This window comes from Zalophus californianus, chromosome 7 (genome assembly GCF_009762305.2).
Source record: "Zalophus californianus isolate mZalCal1 chromosome 7, mZalCal1.pri.v2, whole genome shotgun sequence".
NCBI classification, from domain to species: Eukaryota; Metazoa; Chordata; class Mammalia; order Carnivora; family Otariidae; genus Zalophus; species Zalophus californianus.
The window spans coordinates 28,373,630-28,399,090 of record NC_045601.1 but is presented as its reverse complement, the minus strand read 5'-3'; the positions used below and the strand labels follow the sequence as shown (position 1 = coordinate 28,399,090).

The window sequence follows — 25,461 nt, the reverse complement described above, 5'->3', positions numbered from 1 at the left end:
TCCAGTGGTTTAACAGTAATTCCTCACTGCCAAACTATTTTATGTAATGGCTTAGGAATGAACGAAACAAAATATGCAATGACAGAATTTGGAGAAAGAAATCAAAATATGGTTAAAAAGAAACATTAGTTCTCCTTTTCCCAGCAAATTCTGGTTTTGTTTCTCTTATGAGGCTGTCTCCACCACCCATGCGTAACGGTTCTGTTACAAATCATCTTTCCAGGCACAGCTCTGAACCTCATTTCTCTGGAAAGCTTCTCTTAACCCTCCCACCCCTTGGCGGTCAGCTATAACTATAAGCACTTACTGCATGTACTATTGTTTCTGCTTTGCCTCGATTCCACCTCTGACAATGAACTTCAGGGGGCAAGAACTGCGTCTTGTTCATGCACTACAGTATGTAGTACCCAATAAGTATTTCATAAATACTTCTGAATGAATGATAAGCGGTAACAGTAACAGGCAGTGTCTGATTGCTTACTATCTGCCAAGCATTGCACTAAACATCTTATCTGCATGATTTTATTTAAATCTTACAACAACCCTATGAGGAAGGTACATGATTTACCCCATTTCAGATGAGGAACCTGAGACTTGGAGAGGTTAATTAATCTGCCCAAGGTCAAAAGGGAAGTGATAGTCTTGCTCCAGGCCTATGTGTCTAGACTCTTGCTACACCAAATGGAAAGTGAATAGTGACCATCTTACTACCACCTCTATGGAAAGGGGCTCTCTCTATTTCTCTGTCCAGGTGTCTCTTGGAATAAGAAGGTGGGACTTGATGCTATTAAATCATCTGCAGAGCTTTTTAAAAATAGGATATATGGGCCTTACCCCAGACCAATAAACACAGTTTCTCTAAGGTGGTGGCATCTGTATGTTTTATTATTATTTTTTAAATATTTTATTTATTTATTTGAGAGAGAGAGAGAGAGAGAGAGAGAGAGAGCGAGCACGAGTAGGGGGAGGGGCAGAGGGACAAACGGACCCCCTGCTAAGCAGGGAGCCCCATGCGAGTTTTGATCCTAGGACCCTGAGATCATGACCTGAGCCTAAGTCAGATGCTTAGCCAACTGAGCCACCCAGGTGCCCCTCATCAGTATATTTTAAAAAGCATCCTGGTAATTTTAATGTGAAGCTGGGTTGAGAGTCACTGTCCTAGATTGATGCCAAACGCCTTTAAAGTGAAACCTTTAATGGAACTTGGACCATAATGGAACTGCCTTCTTTTGTGACTGAGGGCCACAGTTCTGACAAAAATCTAATGATGCTGGCCTGGGAATGTATTATGAACCATGCAGGGATAGGGGAACCCACAAAGCCCACAAAGATAAGGTAGGAGGAAGATCCCAAGGAAAGACCCTATCATTAAAGAATTGGTTGAAGATGGGTAGCTTGATCCTATGCACAATCTAAAAGAAGCACCTGGCCATTAGAACTGGGGAGATGAACTGTGGCTTAATTAAGAACTACCCTGTGTTGGGGTGCCTGGGTGGCACAGTCAGTTAAGCAACCGACTCTTGCTTTTGGGTCAGGTTGTGGTCCCCTCTGGCTCATGCTCTTTCTCTCTAAAATAAGTAAACAAATCTTTAAAAAAAGAATTACCCTGTGTAAGTATGAATGAAATGACATATCATTTAATTTACACCTCATCTCCTTCGAACTTTCCCCAGAGGTTACAAGAGGCAACTATCTGTCCTTGAGATTGGGATGTAAAAAAAGATGCAGCTTTATCAATATCGGACCTTGATTTTCACATAGAAATAAAGATGACTCCTGTTTTCTCAAAGACTGTTATGTGTGGGTCAAGTCATGATGCATGAACAGCTCTGTGTTAGTTCTGTCTTGTATAATAAGCAAGTTCCTCTGTATCTAAGAATTTTGTGTTTATCTCATCCATCTATCTCAGAGCTTCAGACTTCACCCTATTAATATGGGCAGGCTTCTAAACTATAATATTCAGCTTCAAATAAAAACATTTCCCTCAAATATAAGAACAAACTATTAAGGGGACAGAAAATACTGTATTCTCCACTGGGATGCTATGTGTAGACCCTCTGAGATACAAAGTAGTCACTCAAGATAACTTGTGGCCTTGAGAAAAAACACAGGGACTTTCTTTTATGTAAATTCTTTTTTTTTCCTTAACCCTCTCTCTTACCATTCTGGTGCCCTGAGGAATAGCTTGCAGATCAACTGTTCTTTGATTACTTGACTAGAAGACAGATTCTATTTAACAGAAGAGCGGAAGAAACAACTAGAAGTTTGACACAGTAGTTTATCTGGTTTGTCCAAACAAAATAAGAATTCTTTAGAATTTATCGAACAGTATGTTAAGAGTCTTTTTACTTTTTAGAGTAAATATGACACAATGGATAGCTTTAGAACAAGCTAACATTACTATGATTCAGGCATGTGCAACTGGTACAGTTCAGTAGTACAAACATGACTCAAATGAACGTACTATGGGCCAGAAACTGAAGTTACAAAACAGAGTCAATATTACAATTAATACAGACAGGTAAGTAAAAACCGCTGCTTCTCGGATTCTGCACACTTAAAAAAACATAAACTTTACACAACAATTGAAATTATGCATTTCTACTCAGAGTATTTTACACACACACATAAGCCTAAAAAGTTATGGTCACATTTTGGTTTTGTTCCAGTGATGCACAATCACATGAAATGTTCTATCTGTTTTCGTGTAAAAGAGACATTTGGCCGAAGTGCAACAGCTGCTAAGTTAAAAATATTTCCATAAAAATGTTTAGACTAAAATAACCCCAAGCATCCTGATGTTTAGGATTATTTTTGAGAGTCCTTACAAAGAATCCTTATGAATTGTAGAAATAGAAGCAGTTAGGAAATTTCAGTGTATTTTGTCTTTTTTTTTTTCCTCCTTTTAACACAAGTAAACAAATACTGGATTTAAAGTGCAGCTTCTTTCTCCTCTCCGTTAGATTCTCCCTCCCCTGCGAAGATCAGTTCTGTCTGTTAGAATCTCCACGGAAGGCTGGAAACCAACCGAGCGACAGTCAAGTCTGTGTGTCTCGGAAGTCGGTGATGGCCTTCCACAGTGTGCAAAGCATCCCTCCCCTGTTTAAAGACACAAAAACATGGGGAAGAGAACACCTCATTTGAAACATTGCCCTTGATATATACAAGTGACTTCTTCATCTCTAGCTGCTCTGATCAGAACACAGAGATCCCAAAGTCTTTTTATTTATTTATTTATTTATTTATTTGAGAGAGAGAGAGAGAGAGAGAGAGAGAATGAGAGATAGAGAGCACGAGAGGGAAGAGGGCCAGAGGGAGAAGCAGGCTTCCCACTGAGCAGGGAGCCCGATGCGGGACTCGATCCTGGGACTCCAGGATCATGACCTGAGCCGAAGGCAGTCGCCCAACCAACTGAGCCACCCAGGCGCCTGAGATCCCAAAGTCTTATCGGTCCTCATGTATTCTTTCTATGTTTTGTCATTGCCCTTCCCTGCCTTTCCTTTCCACTCCCACAGACTAGCAGTTCCCAAAGCATCATTTCAGATTTTCAGCACGTTTGAAATGGGTCTTTATAGAATTCTGTGAGTCAGTAATGCATATGCTTGGCCTAATAGAGAAAACTATGATAAGAAACTGTATCATGTTATATGCGGTATGTGGATGGCAAATCAGCAACTATCCTATTATTTCTAATAATTTTTTTAAAAGATTTTATTTATTTGAGAGAGAGAGAGTGCACAAGAAGGGGTAGGATCAGAGGAAGAAGCAGACTCCCCACTGAGCAGGGAGCCCAATGCGGGACTTGATCCCGGGACTCCAGGATCATGACCTGAGCCGAAGGCAGTCGCCTAACCAACTGAGCCACCCAGACACCCCTATTTCTAATAATTATGGCACAATCATGAACTAAATGAGAGCATCTGTTTAAGGCAGCTTTAAAATAACTGCATGGCCTCAGTCTACTCTATTATCAAGAAATTCTTTGAGTTGATTTGCATTTACTAATATAGAAATGTGGTTTTAAAAGTGCCCAGTAATAGCTTGGTGCAACAAACTCAGTTTACTCAAAGCAAATGCAAACCAGAGAATGGGGCCCAGGACTGCTGAGATGGTTAGATCTGGTAAGCGGCCCGGCCAGGGCAGGAACCCAGACTTCTCAGCCCAGCGCTCTTTCCATCATGAAAAAGGAGGAGAAAGAAAAGTGGTACCTTAGTCTGAGGCATTTTAAATCATCACGTGTAACATAGTAGAGAACATCCTCTAGTGAATAATCCTCAGCCAAAAACTGTGGAGAAAGTAAAATATGCACAAAAATAAGATGTTTTATACACCTTTAATAAATAGTAATCTCTATCCATAATATAAATGTTGGCAATAATTTAAAAATGAATCTAAAAGGAAGTCTACTAGAAACATAATCTTCTGGAAAAAAACAAACAAACAAAAAAACATAATCTTCTGGAATTAATAGGAAAAAGTCCCTCCTGTTACAAAATAATTACAAAGAAATACATCCATATGACTTCCAAATGCATAAAGATTACAAGCAACACAATTTCTGAAAGGCCTTCTAATGAATAGATAAAACTCATTTGTAATTACATCTGCTGTTCATTACATTTATATATTTTTTTACTTATTTTATTTAAATTCAATTAGTTAACATGTAATGTATCATTAGTTTCAGACGTAGAGTTCAGTAATTCATCAGTTGCATATAACACCTGATGCTCATTACATCAGGTGCCCTCCTTAATGCGCATCACCTTACCTCATCCCCTCCCCATAACGTTTATATTTGAGAGGCTTGTTGCTGTGTAGCTTTATTTTTCTCAAGTGGATAAAAAGTATTCCTGGAAAGGTATTGTTTACACTTAATTTCTGGATTTACTTTTCATAGCTAATAAAAGGTACTTTTAAAAAATAATTACTATAAAATCAGTCCTAAATTTAAACTGAAGCTTTAATTTTAAATAAAAAAAAGTCAATGATTTAGTGGATCATCAATTACTACTCCTTGATTGTGACTTGAGTCTTAGTTTGAGGAATAAATATTTCAGAGAACTTGAACGGAGGCATCATTCTCCATAAGCAAGAGCTGCTTCAATTTATGTAGCAGTGACTTGTTCAATTCATATTTCTAAGGAAACCCTAAACATTATTTAGTAGCCCGATGAATTATCAAGTAAAGAGAAAAAAAAATCTGTATTCTTAGTTATTTAAAAAATTTAAACACAAAACTAAAGTTAGTTTAATATTGTATGGGGGCCCTTTCTATAAAATAATAAAAAATATAATCTTTTTTTGTGTGTATGTGTGTATACATGTATGTGATCTTCAAACATAAGTGCTACTTCTGCTGATTACCAGAGTCTGCAAGGAGCAGAGGGGAATTAGGTTATTATAGATATAGAAAGTGTTCCTGACACAAGTTGACAGACTAGATCTATTTTATTCAATATCAATAAATGGCCACTGCCCAGTAGAGTCTAATAATATGAGAGAACTAAAATGTTAAACAAAAGAGAGAATTAGAAACTTTACAATTTTAGTTTTTTCTTGATTTTTCCACTCTTCCTTATTTTCAGTTCAAAAATATAAAAACTCCTTAAGGGTCCTGGACCACAGAGCTTTTGCCCGCCTCATTGTTTTTGCACATACAGCACCCCGATCCCTGCATGATTTTTCCCTCCTCACTCCCCTCCCCAAATATACATACAGATGGCTTGGTTTATTCCTACGTATGCCTTTAGATTTCAGCTCATTCACCACCTTCGACGAGAACCTTCCCTAACATCTTCCTCTCTCTGTCTCCTAACACCTGATGACCTTTCCTTCATAGAGTTTATCAGGGTATCATTACGCTTTATCTGTGGAATTATTTGATGACCATCTGCTGACCCTAGTCTGTAACCCACGGGGGGGCTCACCAGTGTATATGCCCTGTGCCTCGCACACAGTAGGCACGCAACATTATGGAGTGAAAGAAAAGCTTGTCCCACGGATAGTTTTCTTTACCCGACTTATAGTGTCTTCATCAGCTCCCTTTTCTCTCAGCCATTCAGTAAGTTCAGAATCTTCAGTATTTGTGCCAGGAGAACCCCGGGGGCATAGGGGCAATCCTAGGACAGAATTGGGAAGGGAGGGACAGTCTTAGCTTCTCCTTACAGAGGCCACCTAGACCTCCCCAGTCAAAAGACATTTATTAATACTGTAGAAGATTTTGCTCTATCAAAAAATAAGAGAAACAGTCGAGACTGGCAGTATAAATGGTAATATAAACAAAACTCTCGAACACTACTAACAAATGGAGAGGCAGAAGCAATAATGTAATGATATTCCCACCTCATACTCTCATATCAATTCTATAGTTTCTTAGAATAAACTTGTTTCACCAAAATTGTACTGTGGGTTTTTCATGTGACAAACATGAGCATAATTAGCCGAAAACTATATAATCATATAATAATCTCGTTTCACTATTTGCAATAATATGGGGAAAAAAACCCAGAGTATACAGAATACAAATGCAAAAATGACCAAAAATAGTATTTTATTCTAGTAATCTCATTTGAACATTAAGAAAAATAACAACCGAAAAAGTGTTAGAGCCCTATTTATCTCAAATAATCTCAGGAAAAGATGGCCATGAATCATCTTATTTGAAATTAAGTTGTATCAAAATTATAGTTTGCTGCAATTAAGAATTGGATATTTCTTAAAAGCAATTTCTGCTTGTAGTCGTCGCACAAGTGACAGATGCCAATTAAGCCATGAAATAAAAGTGCCCGTTGGCTTTCTCCCCTTTTTATGGCAGCCTGGTTTAACAGTATCACTTTAAAATTTTCTACTATTCACCTATTGGTTGGGACTTAAGCTTCAGGTGTTTAATTTCTTGGTCTTTTTCTTCAATAGCTTGATGAAGGAGTGCTTGTAATTCTTTCTCTTTCCGAACTAATTCTTCCAGTAATCTGTAAAAGAAAATTATATTGGTTGACAGGATAATAGAGCTCGAGCAGCCAGAGTGACCTTCTAGATCTGGACTTTTTCAAGCTCTAAGGAACAGATATCCCTGGGATTTTATTGCAATGCAGACTCTGATCCAGTAATTTTGGGGGTAGGTCTGAGATTCTGCATTGCTTTTTTTTTTAAGTTTATATATATATATACATATATTTTAGTAATCTCTATACCCATCATGGGCCTTGGACTCACAACCCAGAGATCAAGAGTCCGTATGCTCTTCCAACTGAGCCGGCCAGGTGCCCCACGATTCTGCATTTCTAATGAGACCCCCCAGGTGATACTCATGTTGCGGGTCCACAGACCCCCATGTTGAGTAGTGAGGTTCCAGAAGGCTTGTATTCCAGACAAGAATTCACCACCCCAATTGTCTGCCAAAATCTTCAGAGATATTTTATTGTTTCTTTTATGACCATAAATGGCAAATAAAGTAAAATAAAATATATATGTTAACAGAGCTATATTTTACATGTATGACCCTTCATCAAAGAAAGTTGATGATGAATGATATAATAATCAATGCAAAGCAGAAAGGCAGTCATTTTTTTTTAACTGAAAATTTGAGAAATAAACTATAGGTGAGGTTCCCTATAGTACTCAGTAATTGTTGCTAGGATTGTTGAGGATGTTACTGTTATTCCTCTCCCTTCTAAGGGGACTGGTGAAGTGGGTAAAAGGATAGCTGTGCTCCTGGTACATTCTGTTTAGTTGGCATCTGATGCATTCTCCAAAGAAACAAGGAGAAACTAACATATCCTTTATATCAGAGTTCTTATTCATGAAAGGTTCACTATGCAACTAAGAGCCAACTGGTGTCCTACTCACCATTTCTAACACTGTTCTCTGAAAAAATACTCCAAGTTAGAAAGGGAGATGCTCTGATTTTTTTTTTTAAAGATTTTATTTTTATTTGACGGAGAGACACACAGCGAGAGAGGGAACACAAGCAGGGGGAGTGGGAGTAGGAGAAGCAGGCTTCCCGCGGAGCAGGGAAGCCAATGTGGGGCTCGATCCCAGGGCCCTGGGATCAGGACCTGAGCTGAAGGCAGACGTTTAACCCACTGAGCCACCCAGGCGCCCCTGATGCTCTGATTTTTTAGAAAACTATTGTTGGGTGACTTGGATTCCGAATTTTAAGTTAAGGTACATAATTATTCATAAGATCATCAAGATAAATCGTTGCATACCCTACAGTTCTTAGCAAACTGTATTTATTTCATTTTCTCAGTATGGACAGATTTAACTCAGGACCACATTCCATTCCAAAAGTTTGTTTCCGCTTCAGCTGGCGTGTTCTGAAGGCAGCACAGGCTCAACTGAAAGACAGCCCTGGGCCTGAATCTTGGTTCAGCCCCACACTTCCTGTGTTAACTTTGACAAATCACTTAACGCCTCTGGCCGTCAGTTTTCTCCTCTGTGGAAAGGAAAAGTAAAACTTCCCGAAAGAATGACTGTGAATGTTCAGTGAGACAGCTGTAGCTAACGACAGGCCAAGGACGGCACCTGACCATTGGGGAGGGTGATTCTTTCCCCAGCTACAGCCTCGGGGCTGGGGCTGGGGAGGGGCTCCTCCTCCTTTCCCACGGGACAGAGATGTGAGGCCCTTAGGAGAAAGGATCGGGGTAGAGTGGGTCGCAGAGGCAGGACAAAAAGGAAGACTCTTTAGAGGCAGCCAGAGAAGGTGGTTTGAGAAAGACAGATTGTTTAAAGACAGGAAAGTAAGTAGCACACAATCAGGTGGATTGAGCAGCAGGAACCGAGGGCCAGGGGAAAGCAGAGGATCGAAGGAGATGTTTATCACTCCAGCAAGAACAATATTCCAGGAAATGGACAGCAAGCTCAGCATGAATTTTTAAGTTGGCAATTTCTTGGCCTAGTAACTATTTTTGTCTTCCTTGATGATTTACATGTATGGAATACTGATGGAGTATTCTTACTATTTTTTTAAAGAACACAGTGACTTTTTCTAGAATTTAACCTATGTTTATCTAGACTACGTATTTTCTTTTTATCTTTAAAAGTCATGCTAAGCGAAATAAGTCAATCAGAGAAAGACTACTGTATCATATGATCTCACTGATATGAGGAATTCTTAATCGCAGGAAACAAACTGAGGGTTGCTGGAGTGGTGGGGGGTGGGAGGGATGGGGTGGCTGGGTGATGGACATTGGGGAGGGTATGTGCTACGGTGAGCGAGGTGAATTGTCTAAGACTGATGAATCACAGACCTGTACCTCTGAAACAAATAAGACATTGTATGTTAAAAAAAAATAAAAGAAGAAGATAATAGGGAGGGAAAAATGAAGGGGGGGAAATCGGAGGGGGAGCCGAACCATGAGAGACTATGGACTCTGAGAAACAAACTGAGGGTTCTAGAGGGGAGGAGGGTGGGGGGATGGGTTAGCCCGGTGATGGGTATTAAAGAGGGCACGTGTTGAATGGAGCACTGGGTGTTATACGCAAACAGTGAATCATGGAACACTACATCAAAAACTAATGATGTACTGTATGGTGATTAACATAACAAAATAAAATTTAAAAAAATAATAATTAAAATAAAATAAAGGGGACTAATGTAACACTGTATGTTAGCAACTAGAATGAAAATACAAACTTAAAAAGAGTATTAATACATGAATAAATAAGTAAATATTTATTAAAAAAAAAAAAAGCCAGAACCTAACTTTGGAAGCAGAGTGCTGACAGGTCACTTCATTTGTCTCAAATCCTGCTCCCCAGAGTTATTTATTTACCCAGTCCACCAGTTTTATTTTCACTTTGTCTTCAGTTAAGAGGGAAGTTCTTCAAAATTAAGGCAATTGCCTGTCTGTTCCAGAAAAATTTGGCAAGCATCTGCCCTGAGGTCAATTTTTTAACTCAGATGGGTGGGGATGAGTAATTCTGGAACCGTATGATAGATAAGCAGTCAGCTCTGTGTTAGTTACATTTTCGCTAGCTCTGCATTACTGTCCTACAACACTGTCTCAACCACTGGTGTGAAGTGAATTATTTCCAGAACATTTTATGTAAACATACCCCGAAATATAAGTAAAACATACATTCTAAAGCCATCTTGTTATTTTCTATGCTTGGTATTGTTATTGGTGATCTAGTAATCAAGAGCTGGATAAACCTGATTTACCTTCTTCAGTGATTATCTAAATATAAGCTTAAGATTTCTAACATGAGGGCTATAGCCTTCCTAAAAACATACTAACATTTCCTCTAAGTTTATTTTGCCATATATGAACTTTTTTTAAAAGGACTTATTTATTTTTTAAAACGTTTAAAAAATATTTTATTTATTTATTTGACAGAGAGAGAGTGAGCACAAGCAGAGGGAATGGCAGGCAGAGAGACAGGGAGAAGCAGGATCTCCGCTGAGCAGGGAGTCCCATGTGGGACTCGATCCCAGGACTCTGGGATCATGACCTGAGCTGAAGGCAGATGCTTAACCGAATGAGCCACCCAGGTGTCCCATATTTATTTATTTTAGAGAGAGAGGGAGAGTGAGAGAGAGTGTGTGTGTGTATGGCAGGGGGAGGGACACAGGGAGAGAGAATCTTACAGCCGACTCCCCACTGAGTGAGGACCCTGACGTGGAGCACGATCTCAGGACCCTGAGATCATGAGCTGAGCTGAAACCAAGAGTGGGAAGCTCAACCGACAGAGCCACCCAGGTGCCCCAGTAACGTATGAACTTCTATATATCACGTAATATTCAACTGAAAATGATACAGACATGATCAGTCTCTCACTTCTGCTGCTTAGTGCCAGTACTAAGGCAGCTACCCTTCTTTTACACCACGGCTGAGGTGAATCATGTGCCTCGTCTCCTTTCTCTGGGGGCGACAGGGAGGAGCTGTGGGAAATATTACTCGAAACAGAAAAAGGAGGCTCATAATCTTGTAGAGGTCACGGATGTAGGGTAAATAGGTAGGGAAAAAACATGAATGTGGGCTGTGGTGAGAAATGCAACAACACAAAAAAGAAATACGGCAAGTCGTAGCCCTTTCAACAGACAGTTGGGAAGCAGGCCCTCCGCCCCCGCTGCCCTCGGAAGAGCAGCCCTGCCCGCCTGCAGATGGCGCAGGCGCGCAGACAGAGGGCGGGGACAGGAGGGAAACCGGGGAAACTCGAACGGTCTCAGGAGAGGAGGAGGAGGCTGCGCTCAGCTGAGGCAGGTTCTATTGACACAAGCCAGGGTATATAGACAGAAGGTCTGAAGGCCAGAGAAACAAATATACCAGCTCATTGGTAGATAAAGTAGCTTTATTGCCTGTATAATTCTGACCATGGGTGGAGGAGGAGTTTGGGGGTCGGACCCAAACAGCAACGAGCGAACATTCCTCCTCCAGAGATCAGAGAGGGGTATAAAAAACAACTCCATCTAGGACTGGGTGACACAGAGTAAACTAAAAAATAGGACTAAAATTAACAACTACTATAACAGATGCGGTGTGATGACTGGGGTATTGCTTGAGGAAATGAGGGACACCAAGGATGTCCACAGAAGTCTCAGAGGAGGAAAGACACAAAATCTTCCACTAAATAGTAGAGATGCCAAGTAAGAGCTGGGTTTCCAAGGACAAGATTAGGATCTGGAAGTCCGAAAGCCATTTTCACCCTTATTCAGAAAGATTTCTCTATGTAAACCATAGATAATATGTATGGATTTACTCAATCATGCAACCAAAATTCATGTTTCTCAATACAACATGAGCTTTGTACTACTTATACTAAGCTCCATATTCAAGCTTAACTTTAAAAACTTAAACTTATGACAAGAAATAAAATGTTTTATCTTCCGGGTGAACAAGATTTTTAACTAAATATTTGAACAACTGTTATTGATTCACTCCAAAAAAAAAAAAAAAAAGCTTTCACTATAAACCCAGAGTCGTAAAGTCAGTTGCTCACATATTAACTGTAGCCAGCACAGGAAGCTATAAATCATAGACTCAGACCTTGAACTGTGCCAACCTCTGTGAAGAACAGGAAATATTTACTCTTCACTTAATAACCTGATCATGTGGATTCTGTGTCACCAAATTCTCAAAGAAAAATTAAAGTTCAGATATGACAACACATATTCAAAATAAAATAGGATCATAAATGTAGTCAACTGATCATCCTTTCAAGGTTCTTTTTAGAAAAGCAAAGCTTTAGCACTACTAAATTTATTCTCAAGAACAGAGATCTTCCTCTTCTAAAAGAACTTGATATTCCAAATCATGGGCTTTCAAGAACATGGATTTCCTATCTTTCAGCTGCTTCTGGGATGGTACACGATGCTCTGAGTTTGTGTCCAAGACAGTCTCTGAAGTTACAACTACTTTGAAAATCTCAGTGTATTTGGAGATAAAGCAGAGATCAAAGAATGGTGCTGAACAAGGCTTGAATTGGTAGAGCAGAAAATGATTTTGACTAAAGAGACTAAGACAAATCTCTCTTGTTTGATTAAGAAGGATATCAAACCAAGTTTATGTGAATGGGATAAAGGAATCATTTTGTGTTCTCTGGACCAAACTTTAATTTTTTTGAGGGGGTGGGGGAAAGGGAGAGAGAAAATCTTAAGCAGGCTCCATGCTCAGTGGTGGAGCCCAATGTGGGGCTTGACCTCACGACCCTGAGATCATGACCTGAGCCAAAATCAAGAGTTGGATGCTTAACTGACTGAGCCATCCAGGTGCCCCATCTGTGGACCAAACTTTAAAACAGACCCAAAACACATGCACTTATATAAAAGTAAGGGAAAGGAACCCCACCCATGTCAGAATAGGACTTACCTATTAGTTTCTATTTTCATCCTTCCAAGTTGCACATTGAGGGACCGGTGAGCATTTTGAGAGTCGTGGGATACAGTAGAACTGAGCGTGCTCACCCCTGAGGTAGCCACAGCATCTTCAATGACAGCATGAGGTCTTCGGATAGTTTGGTTCGAAGGCCGTTCCTCATGGTCATCTTCTGCATCCAAGTCTTCTTGATCAGCGGTATCACTCTCAGATGCGAGGCTGAAATGTGGCCTCAGTTCTGTTAGGCATAACACCAACAACAGTGTTAATGAAATATGACTGACTGCTGTAATTTCTTCTGACATGAATGTCCTCTCCCCTGCTATCAATAAGATATGTATTCCAAACTGCTTTTCCAAATGTAGGGATGGATTTCTGGGCATTAATTTACAGTTTTTCTTCCAGTGAATCTGCAAAATTCACAGGATGTATTGACTCAGAATGACCTAATTCAAACAAGAAAAATGGCCACACCACACAGAAGATATGTGGGAAAGGGTGCCTGGGTGGCTCAGTTGGTTAAACATCTACCTTCGGCTCAGGTTATGATCCCAGGGTCCTGGAATTGAGCCCTACGTCGGGCTCCCTGCTCAGCGGGGAGTCTGCTTCTCTCTTTCTGCCTCTCCCCTTGCTCGCTCTCGAGCAAATAAATAAATAAAATAAAATAAAGAGATACGTGGGGGGATGCGCGGGTGGCTCAGTCAGTTAAGTGTCTACCTTTGGCTCAGGTCATGATCCCAGGGTCCTGGGATCGAGTCCTGCAACAGGCTCCTTGCTCAGCAGAGAGCCTGCTTCTCTCTCTGCCGCTCCCCCCCCCGCTTGTGCTCTCTCTCTCTGACAAATTAAAAAAAAAAAAGATGTGGGAAAATGCTAAAATCAGAAAGGCAATTATGTAAAAACCTGTTAATATAAACATTTGTTTATACAAGTAAAATTCATTTTTTATATTATGTAATATCTGGCAACTATTAACTCACTTAGAAATGAGGAAACTGAGATATAGTGAGATTATCTAAATAAAAGTAAATACACAGAATACTTTTTGCTCATAATGGTCAAAGTGTAAGGGGGTGGAGGGGGTCCTGAAAATGCAACATGTGCTTATATTCACTCTAGTAAGACTGGTTTTGACAATTGGATTGATTCTTTTTTTTGTTAAGATTTTATTTATTTATTTGACAGAGAGAGAGACAGTGAGAGAGGGAACAGAAGCAGGGGGAGTGGGAGAGGGAGAAGCAGGCCCTCCACTGAGCAGGAAGCCCGATGTGGGGCTTGATCCCAGGACCCTGGGATCATGACCTGAGCCAAAGGCAGATGCTTAACGACTGAACAACTTAGGCGCCCCTACTGGATTGATTCTTAGTGTGAGTCCTCCTTTACCCTGTTGACTAACCACTGAAATTTTAAAGTGTAAAAGTTATAAGTCTCCAACTTAAATACATTGCATGAGTTCATCAGCATGTCACCTCACAACTTGGATGATATCTTCCCATGGAAAACAATACTATAAATTGTGATTATGTTCTCAAGATGGACTAGAAAAAGGAATTACGCTCATAATCTAAATGAAATCAGGGTAGCAGAAATACTGGATCTTGACTCCATATGCTATGGCACATCATGAAAGGCATGGAGAGTCTCTGTAGAAGAAAAGCACATTCATACAAGATTTTGCGTCGATATCCTGAGGGCTCACAGACTCCCTGAAGCCTGTCCAAAGAGTCCATGAACCCACAGGTTAAGAGCCCCTGGATGGGGAGATGGCCCCAGGGGAGTGATAGAAGACCCATCCCACCACCACTAGCCACCAGGGCAAGGCAACCAAAGGCTGACTAGTTAACAAATCCTCCGGGTAACTTTTCTTTCCTCGCCTTATTGACCTGTGTATGGTATTTTCTTCTAAATCTCTGGCTGCTGCTTTTCTTCAGATCTTTTTTTTTTTTTTTTTTTTTTTTAATCTACCATCTGCCCCTTAAAAGCTGGAACCTGGAATTCTATCCTTCACTTTTTTATATTTCTTCTCACTCTCCATTGCTAAGCTCATTGAAACCTATCAAGGTTAAGTACTTGTAATGTGTGGATGACAAACTATATTTCTAGCCCTAATCCTGTTACATCCAATACCTCCTAGCTATTCTTGCTGGGCAGGCACTTCAGATTCAACCATCTAAAAAAAACCCTCATCTCTTGCTCATAACAAAAATCAGGGTGCCCTTCTTCAGGGGCCGGGTTTATGGAGCTCTGACTTCCTTTATCTCTCTTGTTTTTCTTACTTCTTATTGTAGTAAAAAATGCATGACATAATATTTACCACTTTCACCATTTCTAAGTATCCAGTTCAGTAGAGTTAAGTATATTTAGATTATACTCAAGCACTCTCTAGAGCTAGTTTTAAAGTTGCAAACTTTTTGTAAGTTTCATCTTGCAGCACTGAAACTCTATACCGGTTAAACACCAGCTCCCAATTTCCCCCTACCCCCTGTCCTTGGCAACCACCATTTACTTTCTGTTTCTGTGAGTTGGACTACTCTAGATACCTCATATAAGTAGAATCATTCAGTATCTGTCTTTCTGAGACTGGCTTATTATTTCACTTAGCATAACCTCCTTAAGATTCATCCATGTTGAAGCATGTATCAGAGTTACCTTCCTTTTTAAGGCTGAATACTAGTCCATTGCATGAATAGACCACATTTTGATTATCCATTCATTCGTCAGTGGACACTTGCATTGGTTCCACCTCTTGGTTTATTGTAAATAATGCTGTTATGAATGTGGGTGTGCAAATCTCTCTTTGATATCCTGCTTTCAATTCTTTCTTTGGATATATATCCAGAAGAGGAACTGCTGGATCGTATGACAGTTCTAGTTTTAAATTTTTTGAGGAGCCATGATGCTATTTCCCATGGTGGCTGTGCCGTTTGATAATCTCACCAAGGGTATACAAGGGATCTAGTTTCTCCACATCCTTGTCCTTTATCTCTAAGGTTAACCAAGCCCCACCTCTACTCTGCTTTCTACAGTATCTCTTTCCAAAAATCCATTTCCTAACTCATCTACAGCGGGAGGGCCTCAAAATCAGATGTTTTCCTTCTACAAACCCAGAACCCAGTACAGGGGTTAGGACATGTTAGCCTCTCAAAAAAGTGTTGACGGAATGGAAGAGTTATATTACTAGGATTATTTGTATTTATAAGGGAACAAAATAATTTTTAAATATCTTACTTTTCAAATAACTTAGGGGCGCCTGGGTGGCTCAGTCGGTTAAGCATCCAACTCTTGATTTCGGCTCAGGTCATGATCTCAGGGTCATGGGATGGAGCCGTGCATCTGGCTCCGGGCTCAGGCGGGAGTCTGCTTGAGATCCTCTCTCTCCCTCTTCCTTTGCCCTCCCTCTCCCCACTCCCCCCCCCCTCTCTAAAATAAATAAATAAATCTTTAAAAAAACCAAGAAAAAATAATTTAAGGAAGTGCAGTTCTAGCTTAAGTTAGAATATAAGGTTAGGCCTTTTATAATTGTGCAGTTCTAGCTTAAGTTAGAATATAAGGTTAGGCCTTGTATAATTTTCTAAAATTATTCTTACATTTCTTTTCTGGTATCCAAACTGAACTTTTCAAAACAATTAAAAAGTTTTGTTGTGCTGTTGACTATCATCTCGCTTTTGGGGAGGGAAACTTTCTGATATTTATTATTATATTTAAATATCCCCTTATATAGCCCTAATGCTGTATACTTTATCATTTTATGTATGTATAAATGACTGAAAAATTCTCTCGAATAATTTGAAGAAAGTAGAAAATTGTAAGCAAATGCAATACTTTGTTATTATTCTTTCGTGGTGGCTCCCATCATCAAATTACACACTGTAAAATATGCAAGTGAGATGGAGCATCTGGTCTTTGTCCTCAAAGAGGAACAACCTAAAGGAGAGCTAGAAGGAATATACAGAAGAGTCATAAGAGCAAGTACAAAGATGACATGAAATTAAAAGCACAAATTAATGCAGCTAAAAATATCTTAGATGATCTCAGTTATAGACCTAGCTACATATATAATTCACATGTGCATGTATTAAGAATGCTAAGAGGTAAATAAAGCACATTTGCAATAACTAAATTCAGTGGTGGTTTACTCATGGATTGATTCATGGAAGCAGAAGAGCCTAAGCAGGATTCTGGAGGAGGGGAACACCTTGCTTGTGGGGAAAAGGGCAGAGGCATTTGAGAGAAGGAAGTTCAAATGATGGTCTAGAGCCCCCTGAGAAGAATGGAAGGCAGAATGGACTGTCAGGAGAGAGCCAAGTGTCGGGAGAAAACCAGGGACCTGGGGGTTGGAGGGGGGGAGCTGTAATGAGCGGGTAGTATTTAGGCCCATGTGTGAGAATCGAGAGCTGGTGCATGTTTCCAATACAGCAAGATGGAATCAAACAACAATACTATTCCCACTTCCTTACCCCCAGCCACCACCTTAACTAGTTCTTTCCCCAGAGGAAAATAAACAAACCAAGCTTCTTTAACACAGGGTATTTCTGATACCAAAGATCACAATCCTTGTCAGTGCAGTGTATGACTCCTGCCTTAAGCTCAGATGGTACAGAATGCTGGTCATTTTAGTTTAATGTGGACACCAGGCACATGAGTAGTTCAGCCAAACTGGTAATAATATCAAGTGCTTTAGCATTAAAAATTATTGTTAATGTAGTCAGTATGCCTACATTATCAATTCTCTCCTGGCACTGCCAATATGGTCTCTATGTTCAGCATTTCCCCATCTGGTTACCCACAGCCAGACTGTAACAACAGATATTCAGTGTTGCCAATCAGGGCAAGGCTGATTCCTGATGCAAGTGAGAAAAGAGCCGGAGGAAAAAAAAACTCTTAAGGGGCTTGCACTGTACTCTGTGTTCTATGTGTTCCTTTTGGGAGAAAGATTGAACACTTTTTAATTTTTTACTTTTTATTTTTGAAATAATGGCAGAATAATAAACAGTTGCAAAAATGGTACAGAGAGTTCCTGTATGGCCTTCAGCGGCTTGTCCTAAACTTGACATCTTATACAACTGTGGCGCTAGGACCCAACCCGGGGAAATTGACTTTGCTACCATACCACTAAGTAATCTACAGACCTTGTTGAATTTCACCAGGTTTCCCACTGATGCCCTTGTTCTTTTTTATTTTAAGATTTTATTTATTTGACAGAGAGAGAGAGCACACAAGCAGGGGGAGTGGCAGGCAGAGGGAGAAGCAGGCTTCCCGCTGAGCAGGGAGCCATATGTGGGGCTGGATCCAGGACCCCAGGATCATGACCAGAGCCAAAGGCAGATGCTTAACTGACTGATCCACCCAGGCGCCCCTGATGCCATTGTTCTGAACCAGAATCCCACACTGCATTTGGTTATCATGTCTCCTTAGTCTCTTCCAGACTGAGACAGTACCCAGGTATTTCTTTGTCTCCCACGACAGCTACACTTTCGAGGAGTATTGGTCAGTTATTTTGTACTATGACCCTCGTTTGGCATGAACCAATGTCTTGTCACGATGAGGTTGAGGCTATGCATTTTTGGCAAGAATAGCACAAAGGCGATGTTGTACACTACTAAATGAATCATATCAGAGGTACAGGATGCTGATGTGTCTTATTCCTAGCGATGCTTACCTTGATCATTTGGTACAGGAGGTGTCTGCCAGTTTCCTCCACTGTGAAGTCACTGTTTTCCCTTTGAGATTAGTAAATATCTTGTGAGCAGATACTGTGCGGCCATTCAAATATCCTGTTTCTCGTTACTCTTTTGCCTACTAATTTTAGCAGCCATCGATGCTTCTTGCCTGCAATAATTATTACTGTGGTGTTTGCCTAATGGTGATTGTCTATTTCCCTCATACCTTCTACATTTATTAACTGGAATTCTAAAACAAAGACCTGGCTCTTCTCCTCCATATACTTATTTATTCAATTATTTATATCACTATAGATTTACAGATACTTAGTTTATTCTATGTACTATAACCCAAGGCTATCATTATTTTATTTTATTGTCCAAATTGTTTGGGCTTAGATTTTTGGGAACTCCTTCAAATGGGTGTGGTCTCCAGTGTCCTTTCAAAAAGCCTCCATTCTTTTTGGCATCACAGGATGTTCTAGGCTCATGTGTATCTTCCCTGCCCCAGGCCTGGAATCAACCATCTCTCCAGGGAGCACTGATTCCTTTTATTGGAGGATGGTGTTTAGATACTAAGATCTAGGTCCTCTCTGAGGACAGACCTAGGACATGTATGCACTGCTGATGGCATACTTTTAAATTTGTGGTTTTCTTTTGCATGTCTTTCAAAATTTCCTAGGCTAATTGTAGTGTTTTGTCACCTAGAAGGAATTTTTATCAGGGGAAGATGAAGACAGGCATTTTTAATGCTTGTTTGAAGGTTTAAGTTTCTTTGAATCTCAATTATATCTTTAGGGACATTCAGAAATTAGATGGAACTCTCAAGTGTTTGAAATCCATTCCTCTTGTTCGCACATTTCATCATTTATATATTGGTATACAAATGCATATGGTCTTCCCCTATCCTAGGAGGAATATAAAAGATACTTTCTCCAGTGATTTTCTACTTAAAAAAAATGCTTGCAAACAGTAATTTGGGTTTTTCATCTGAGACTCCTAATGGCCTCAAAGAAACCAATTTCACAGTGGAAGGACAAATAGCTTTCCTTAGCAAACCCTCTTCATAAAGAACATGCCTTGTTCCACACATGGGTGGGGTGAAAGCAGTGCTTACCCCCACCCACTCCAGGACCCCCAACCTGAGCAGAAGATGTGCCTCTCTGCACTCTCCCTAAACTTACCAGGGTTTCAACTACTGTATGATGATCAGTGTGCTTTCTAAACTTCCGATTTGGGAAGAATATTACATTTACAGTAACATCACAAAGGTCATACAGAGAATTCCCATATACCTTCCAGTTCCCCCAGTACATCTTATATAACTGGTATACTCATCAAAACTAAGAAATTAACAGTGGTACAATACTATTAACTAAACTACAGACTTTATTCAGATTACACAAGTTTTTCACTGATTTTTTTTTCTATTCCAGGATATAATCCATTGCATTTAGGTATTTCATTTTTAGAGGGAGGTTTTAAAAATTAGATTAACAGATCATTTATATGCTATTTAAATATTTCAAAGTATAATCCCTCTCTCCCTTGCTCATTTAGGTTGCTACTGTGTTTAACTTATGCCTACACCTATCCTTTTTACCAATTTCACCCCTAATCTCTTTTGAATATATAACCCTTCTAGGGTACATTCCTCACATCCAAGCTTATCCCAGTGATATATCCCCCAAACACAAGAATCTGTTACCTTGGTTAGAGCATTACATTAGGTTTGCACTAGCATTACCTTCCCTAGGTTCACATCCAACCTCTAATTACGTGTTTCAGTGCCTCTGTAGAATTTTTTCTAAGTTATGCAAATTTTCTACCCTCATTTGTTATAATCAGGTGAAACTCATTTATGTATTGTTTCAACTAATATTTATCAGGGGTCCACTGTTTTACAGGCACTGTGCTGGACAATATACTCAAGCATGGAATAAAGCAGACACAGTTACCCTCTGGTGAGGGTAACAGCCACGAGACAAGAAAATAAAGGTAGCTTCAAATTGTGGAGCAAGCATCACAAATGGGGAAAAAACCATATCCAAGGAGACAGAATAGTGGTGGAGCCTACTTTAGACTTCATGATGGGTCAGGACTCTGAGGAGACATTTTTTAAACCGAGACCTGAAGAATGCAAAGGAACAGGGCAAGAGGGATGAGGGGTGGAGGTGTGCCCCGCATAGAGCGTCAGCATGTTCGGGGATATTAGAACTTCCCATATTTCTTTCTTACAGAAGAAGGAAATAAATTAATCTTTACTGAGGTTTCATATAAAGTTTGACATGGGTACCCTCACTCTCAAATCAAACAAGGCATTCTGAGAGAAGAGAGGGAATTCCACAACTCAGAAGGACTGGTGATGACTTAAGTTTGTGGTACCATTTGTAAATAACCTAAATCTTAAGATACTTCATTATCCAGTCATTTTAAATTTCTACTTTAGACTGCTTTATAATAAATGTATAAATTAGTATAACATATTTCTAATTTATGTATCTAAATCTGTTTATCTACCTACCTATCATCTCTACACACACACACACACACACACACACACACACACACACACACACACACACACACCCTCCCCCCCACACATATAGGATGGAAGAGCTTCGCTTAAAATTTTTTATTAGTGAGTACACTATCAAAAGTACTTTGGAAGTTTGCCTCAGAGGATGAATGCGTCTCTCACTCCATAAAACTCTGTTTCATCAACACTACCCCTTTTGTACCTCACTGCAAACATAGCTGGCATCTGTCTAGACCAGTGATTTCCAAACCTGGCTGTGGATCAAAATGACCTGGGAGCTGGATTAAAATCAGATTCCTGGGCTTTTTCCCAGCAGATTCTTACTCACAGTCTGCGATGGGGCTTGGAGAGCTATAATTTTAAAGAGCTCCTGACATCCGTCAATGCCCTGGCCGGTTTGGGAACCACCAGTAAAGGATGACACAAGAGTATATTGAAATGCATCTGTATTTCGGTCACCTGCATAATTTTCTCTTTCTCTCCATGTCCAAATACACTCTTTAAAGACAAGGAAGCAATCTTCCTCACCCATAGTAAACATTTGGCTTGGTGTACCTCACGTGGACTAGATGCACTAGATAAATATTATTTGGTGGCTTCAAACAGTTTTAAAAAAGGGCTAACTTGGTCTGAAAGGCAGTAAGGAAGCCACCCATAAATGAGAGATCAACAGTAATTTAAAATGTCAAACACTAAATATTGGCGAAGTAATTAAATATTTCTGACCTGGAACCAGAATGGTAATGGCTGTCTGCACCGCCTTTCGGATGATACTGTCTAAGGCAAACATCCAGTGTGGTTTGATATTATGATTCCGAAGAACTTTATTGACCTGGAGAAAGAGGGTGACATTTAGTCTACTTTAATGTTTAATTGCAAATAACCTAGATGACACAAGCATGTGGATGACATTCTATCAACAAAAACAACTAAAAGGTTTCTTCACCTTGAATTGTGAATAATTTCTTTACGTTGCTGGGAAACAATGAAAAACGGCCACTTCAAATTAAAGTCTGGTGATTCCCCATGTGAGCAAATCAAAGGCAGTCTGGTTAAATGAAATGTGGCTTCTTTGGGACTCAGAACAAGCTACTTCCACTTTTCATGGCGTCTGCAAACTGGACGATGGAGGTGGTAAAGGAGGAAAAAAGAATCTGAGGGGTTTGAAATAAAAATAAACAATGGTCTCTAGTGTTGTGACTCTGAGGTTTAATATAACCAGGTGCTTCAGCTTAGTCTGGTGACTTGGAAAAGCAGATAAGGGAGGAAATAAGCATGTGTGTGCTACCTACAGATTTGCCAAGGCACCTGCCTTATCTTCCTTCCCACCATTTTTATATCTCGGCAAACAGAGGAGGAACCTGCTAGAATATTCCAGAAAGGCTGTTCACATTGAAAGTTTGTGTTATAAGGGTATCTTTTTTTAGTCACTAATACTATTTCACACATTTAAATAGACACTGAAATGGATACATGCATTACCTTTTTTTTTTAAATTATGGTCAAATACACATACCATAAAATTTGCCACCTTAAGCACTTTTAAGTATATAGTTCAGTGGCATTAAGTATGTTCACACTGTTGTGCAACCATCACCACCATCCATCTCCAGAATTCTTTTCATCTTGCAAAACTGAAACTCTACACCCGTTAAACAATAACTCCCCACTGCCTTCAGCTCCCAGCCCCTGGTGACCACCATTCTACTTTCCATCTCTATGAATTTGACTCCTCTGGGTCTCTCATATAAGTGGAATCACGTGGTATTTTTGTGATGGGCTTATTTCACTTAGTATAATGTGTCAGAACTTCCTTCTTTTTCAAGGGTGAATAATATCCCATTGTTGGTATAAGCCATATGCATTATCTTTTTAAAAATAACCATTACTGGGGTGCCTGGGTGGCTCAGTCATTAAGCATCTGCCTTTGGCTCAGGTCATGATCCCAGAGTCCTGGGATCGAGCCCCGCATTGGGCTCCCTGCTCGGCGGGAAGCCTGCTTCTCCCTCTCCCACTCCCCCTGCTGTGTTCCCTCTCTCGCTGTGTCTCTCTCTGTCAAATAAATAAATGAAATCTTAAAAAAAAAATAACCATTATCATCACTTCACAAATTGCTGGTCGACACAACCCTCCAAGAAAAGGTCTGGGCTCTGACCAGAGAATTTAGAAGAAGCAAGGGAGGTGACCTAGCTGCAATCCCACGCCCAGAGAGTTCCAGTTGCTTATTCCTGCCCTTGGTCTATCTTCATCAAAATCCCCCAGTTTTGAAAGGAGGATTCCTCGGTCTGAAGAATTCCTCATAGTAGTTGCTCCCAAAAAGAAGTGAACCATTGCTAGGCTCACACTTGTTCTAGGAAATCCTTTCAGAATGAGTTTGTTCTTGTACCTTCATTTCTTAAAGGAATTGCCTGCTTATTTGACTAATGTAGGGTATATAGCATTTAGTAAACTAGAACATTTCTCTCATGAGTCACACACAGAAGATGGGAGAGGGATCCTCTATAACTATGACCCGCTCCCCATAGCTCTTCATTAAACAGGGTACATTCTTTGGGTTCATTCCTATCCTGGATGGTGAGTGAGTAACAGCAGGTATGCGTGTGTGTGTGTGTGTGTGTGTGTGTGTGAGAGAGAGAGAGAGAGAGAGAGAGTGTGACCTGGGCTCAAGGCCTACGATTACAACTAAACTACTCTCAATCTGAATTCTACTGGTCAGTTTGTTTTCCAGCCTCTAGGCTGGAAGCCAAAGGTGTGGGCAAGTGCAAAATCACCAAATTATTTCGTTCTATTTGCAGATGGTTAGGTTTCCCTAGTTGCAGTGAAGTGTGCCTTTAGCATTTAATTATTAGTGATAGGCACTGCCAGTTGCTTTCATCATCCATGACCTCAGTCAAGTCAGGAGTGTTGTCCCAGTCCACAGTACAGCACAAGGACCAAGGGGCTTACGGAGAGTTTCAGAGAACACAAGTGGCTCTTGAGGGACTGTAGTTTGGTTTTAAAGCAGGGATCATCTGATGCACCAAATACAATTGTCAAGACATCTATGAGGAGAAATAAATACATTAGCAGTGAGTTAATTTGGGGAATTTAAATACCATCGTGCAAAGTGCTTTCATATTTACACCAGAGGCACTGCCAGGAACTCTCTTATTTCAGGCTCCCGCATCCTGCGAAGGGCTTCTAGGAGTGGCTTCAGGCTTTTCTGGTACAGAGTTCCACAGATAAGTCTCACTCACGAAGAGCACCTACAGGGTTGAATCAGGCTTTTGAAAGACTGGCTTCTACTTGGTGTTGCATAGCAACTCCATTGGAGAGGACGGAGCCTTTAGCAATCTCTCGTGGATTAGTTTTCATTCAGTGATGAATTAATGTGTATTAAACAAACATGTTTAAAGTGTTGCATATGGAAACCAGAGAAAAAGTGGGGAAAAAAGAAAAGTGTTGATTTTATTCAGCGGCGATCATTCCAATCTGCACGGTTGCATTTTCCTCGATGACCACTAGATGGCAGTTCTCATACAGAATTAGAAAGCGCACGACTAAGATGAGTTCTGTGGCTAAAGTCACCAAAATAGTGACCTGCTACATGATTTCATAAGAACAGAGTTCAGCCATGGGAGATGTTTGTTAGTTTTGCTATTTCCCACAGAGTTCGATTTCATGGGTATCTAACTTTGGGGGATACAAACATATAACAACAAATCTGCTCCTTAGAAGCACACAGAGAGGCAACCAGCTCGCACTTATTTACCATCGAAAAAAAAGAGGTCATCAGGATTATTAAAGAAAGAAAAGATAACGGAACTTATGTTTTATCCTGTTTTTCCAATTTTGGTTGGGCATTTGTGGAAAAACATTGGCAAAAGATCATACTTACAGCATCCTGAAAACTGAAGAGCACCACCTGGACTTGGCTAATGCCGTGGCTGTCGAAGTCAAGTTCTAGCTTCAGCTTGGACAGTGTGGTGGCGATGATTTTTCGGTCCGTGGATCTCACAAATTCTCTGAGGCTTGCGGTGAGGGTTGTGATATGTTCCCATTTTAGTTTAGGTTCTTCAGCCCCCTGTGAATAAAACCTGTCAGTTGATCTGTGCTAGACACATTCATCATGAGCCTGCCATTGCCACAGACCCTGTTGGGAACTGGGCTTCAAAGCGCCCCCCCCATGGGAAAAGGCCATATTGGAACTCTATGCCCCACTAGCCCCACCAACCACCCAAGAAATAACCAGACTTTGGGAGGAAGGATACCTACCCCACACGTCAGCCAATAGCTATGATTTAGTCAGATATACAGAGCTTTCCCCAAACACAGACAGGCTGAGGCAATACCACTCAGAAATTTTAATGGCGAACTAAAGAGAGATCAGGCAATGAGCCATAGGATCTTAAGCTCAAAGTCAGCCCAGAGAGACAAGTCACAAAATAGCAGCAAGAGTACCTCTAGC

At 40.3% G+C, this 25,461-nt stretch overlaps 1 protein-coding gene and 1 long non-coding RNA gene across 9 annotated transcripts in view; one reads left to right on the top strand and one right to left on the bottom strand.

Annotated features, from left to right (window-relative positions):
- The window catches only part of LOC113927219, a 34,751-nt gene that overhangs the window by 3,956 nt on the left and 5,334 nt on the right, over positions 1-25,461 (top strand). The window lies entirely within an intron of this gene.
- MAP3K5 (mitogen-activated protein kinase kinase kinase 5) overlaps positions 2,261-25,461 on the bottom strand; it is a 193,729-nt gene continuing 170,528 nt past the window's right edge. For 2 of the 5 annotated variants that reach the window (XM_027602930.1, XM_027602931.1), the window contains exons 24-30: positions 24,892-25,077; positions 21,741-21,846; positions 12,813-13,056; positions 6,859-6,971; positions 6,019-6,122; positions 4,209-4,285; positions 2,261-3,099 (exon numbers count right to left, since the gene is read on the bottom strand). In XM_027602930.1, coding sequence (XP_027458731.1) covers positions 3,039-3,099; positions 4,209-4,285; positions 6,019-6,122; positions 6,859-6,971; positions 12,813-13,056; positions 21,741-21,846; positions 24,892-25,077 — 891 coding nt within the window. In that variant the 3' untranslated portion in view covers positions 2,261-3,038. Of the gene's footprint in view, positions 3,100-4,208; positions 4,286-5,930; positions 6,123-6,858; positions 6,972-12,812; positions 13,057-21,740; positions 21,847-21,964; positions 22,169-24,891; positions 25,078-25,461 lie in introns of those variants that run through there. The other 3 variants (XR_003521544.1, XM_027602932.1, XM_027602933.1) reach the window with 3 other exon arrangements.